The sequence below is a fragment of the Cyprinodon variegatus genome, unplaced genomic scaffold, assembly GCF_000732505.1.
Source record: "Cyprinodon variegatus isolate N-32 unplaced genomic scaffold, C_variegatus-1.0 Scaffold598, whole genome shotgun sequence".
NCBI classification, from domain to species: Eukaryota; Metazoa; Chordata; class Actinopteri; order Cyprinodontiformes; family Cyprinodontidae; genus Cyprinodon; species Cyprinodon variegatus.
The window spans coordinates 200,286-202,336 of record NW_015151051.1 but is presented as its reverse complement, the minus strand read 5'-3'; the positions used below and the strand labels follow the sequence as shown (position 1 = coordinate 202,336).

The window sequence follows — 2,051 nt, the reverse complement described above, 5'->3', positions numbered from 1 at the left end:
TGTACTATTCCTTTAAGCTGAAGCTGGAGAAGCAGGATACCTGTACGAGTTTCCAGGGTCACAGAACTCCTTTTCGATGGCCTCATTACTGGGCAACGCCTTCCACTGGTCGCCTTCATAGACCTGCCATCTGTACGGCATCTTGTCGTGAGCTTTAAAGCACTTGTCTGAAATCATAAGTTAAATGAGATTATTTGAGGCCCAACGAAGGTAAAAAGGTTTGAAACGGGAGAAATAAGTCATAACTTGCCTCCATTTTTACAGTAGCCTTTGATGAAGTACATGCATATCTCCGTTTTATCAACTGAAAACATCAAAAAATAGTAAATGATCTTTAAAGCATTAATTCTTCTCTGAATTAATTTGTCAGTTTGTTTATTTACTCTTTGCAGTTTTGTTCTTTTGTCCTTTTTTCTGTTCCTTGTTTCCCTGTTCTGCACCAGCGCCGGGGTCGTCGGTAGCAGAGGCCCTTCGGGGCCCTCCATGGTTGCTTCCTCTCCCTTTACTTGCTGAAGTTCGATTGCGACTCTTTGAGCGCCGTTTTGTCTTTGCACTCTGGGCGCCCGCGTCGTCTGTGATGGCGGAGACGTCACTGTTGGATGAATCGGGATCTTGCTGGCGACTGTCACTGTGACTCGGTTCGCCTTCGCCGTACAGGTTCAGGCCACTGGGCTCGCCCCAGAGGTCGCCAAAGGAAGTGCTTCGTAGTTGCTGTAGGGGGTTGTATCCTGTTCCCCTGCCTCCCCTGTTCCCCCTGTTCCCCCTGGCGCCTCTTGGCCCCCTGTAACCCCCCCTCCCCCGGCCGTAGGGTCCCGGCCCATTCAAACCACTGTCACTTCTTCTATCGACGTCGTAGCCAGCAGCAGAGACGTCACTGCTGGAGGAATTATAACCTCCATGCAGACTGTCGTCGTCATTTACTCCGTCTTCCGTGTACAAATCCAACAGATCAAGATCAGCGGAGATGTCGCTATGGCTAGGTGTTCGTCGCTGGCTGAGGTTTCCTCTATGACCCCTGGTGCCCCTACCCCCTCTATTGCCCCCTCTCGCTCTTCCTCTGCCGTGTCTTTCATTGGGCCCCCCACGGTTCCCCCTGTGCCCTCGACTCGCTCCTGCTCTACCGGAGACCCACAGCGCCTTCTTATTGGCATAAACAGACTTCAAGGACACAATGATGTTGTCGGGGACCATCTTAGCGTTTAAGCTTTTCCTCGGCTGAAGACCGAAAAAGTTATGTTCCCGGTAGCAGCTACAGGTTTGGTCCAGCATCCTCTCACAGACGTGAAGCCTTTCACAAGCTAAGCCGCTCTCGCACCGGCCGAACAAGCCGTCGCCGTTATTGTAATCATGACATATCTGGTAAAACAAGAAGAGAAGACGAAGCCATCAATCATAAAAATTGTTGTTTCTAAAGTGATACCTGAGGAGATAGGAAGGTAGAAAGGTGGTGACACCTTCTCCAGACTAAAGAGCTTTGTTTCTGAGCATCATGTGGATGTTGGAGGACTTACAGAGGGCAGCATGGTGTTGTCGCTCTGCAGCAGCAGCGTACAGAGCTCCGCCCTGTTCAGGCAATCCAGCTCATGTTCTTTCAGTAACCTTTGGTTGTAGTCCGAGTTTAATTCATGGGAGAAACTGCATCCTCTTCTGTTGTAAAAGATTACATATGAGAAAGTTACATATATTGTTGCCTAACCTCTAAAAACCACAAACAATGACTGCAAAAATCACTGTCCAACTCCAAAACATACAATAGCTGCCATTCCCATTTTACTCTGACTGCACACTTTCAATGAATTACAGGGTCTGGCCAGGAGATGGCGCTTCTCTTTAGATCTTGATGACCACAAATCATGTCAGAGAGAATATTTTAGTACAAAGATTGATGTCTAAAAAGGAATCGTAGGGAACTAGCCAAGGACCCGTCAAGGAAAGTGGGGACAATTTTGAATGGCTACTAGGGATGCACGATATTGGGATTTTGGCCGATATCCGATATGCCGATATTTTAAAACTCATGTAGCCGATAACCGATATCGATACCGATGTTA

General features: G+C 48.1%; 1 protein-coding gene across 1 annotated transcript in view; it reads right to left on the bottom strand.

Annotated features, from left to right (window-relative positions):
- The window catches only part of LOC107096092 (poly [ADP-ribose] polymerase 12-like), a 24,830-nt gene that overhangs the window by 18,197 nt on the left and 4,582 nt on the right, over positions 1-2,051 (bottom strand). The window contains exons 2-5 of the mRNA XM_015392593.1: positions 1,512-1,647; positions 384-1,356; positions 251-304; positions 41-167 (exon numbers count right to left, since the gene is read on the bottom strand). Of these exons, the coding sequence (XP_015248079.1) occupies positions 41-167; positions 251-304; positions 384-1,356; positions 1,512-1,647 (1,290 nt within the window). The remainder of the gene's footprint in view (positions 1-40; positions 168-250; positions 305-383; positions 1,357-1,511; positions 1,648-2,051) is intronic.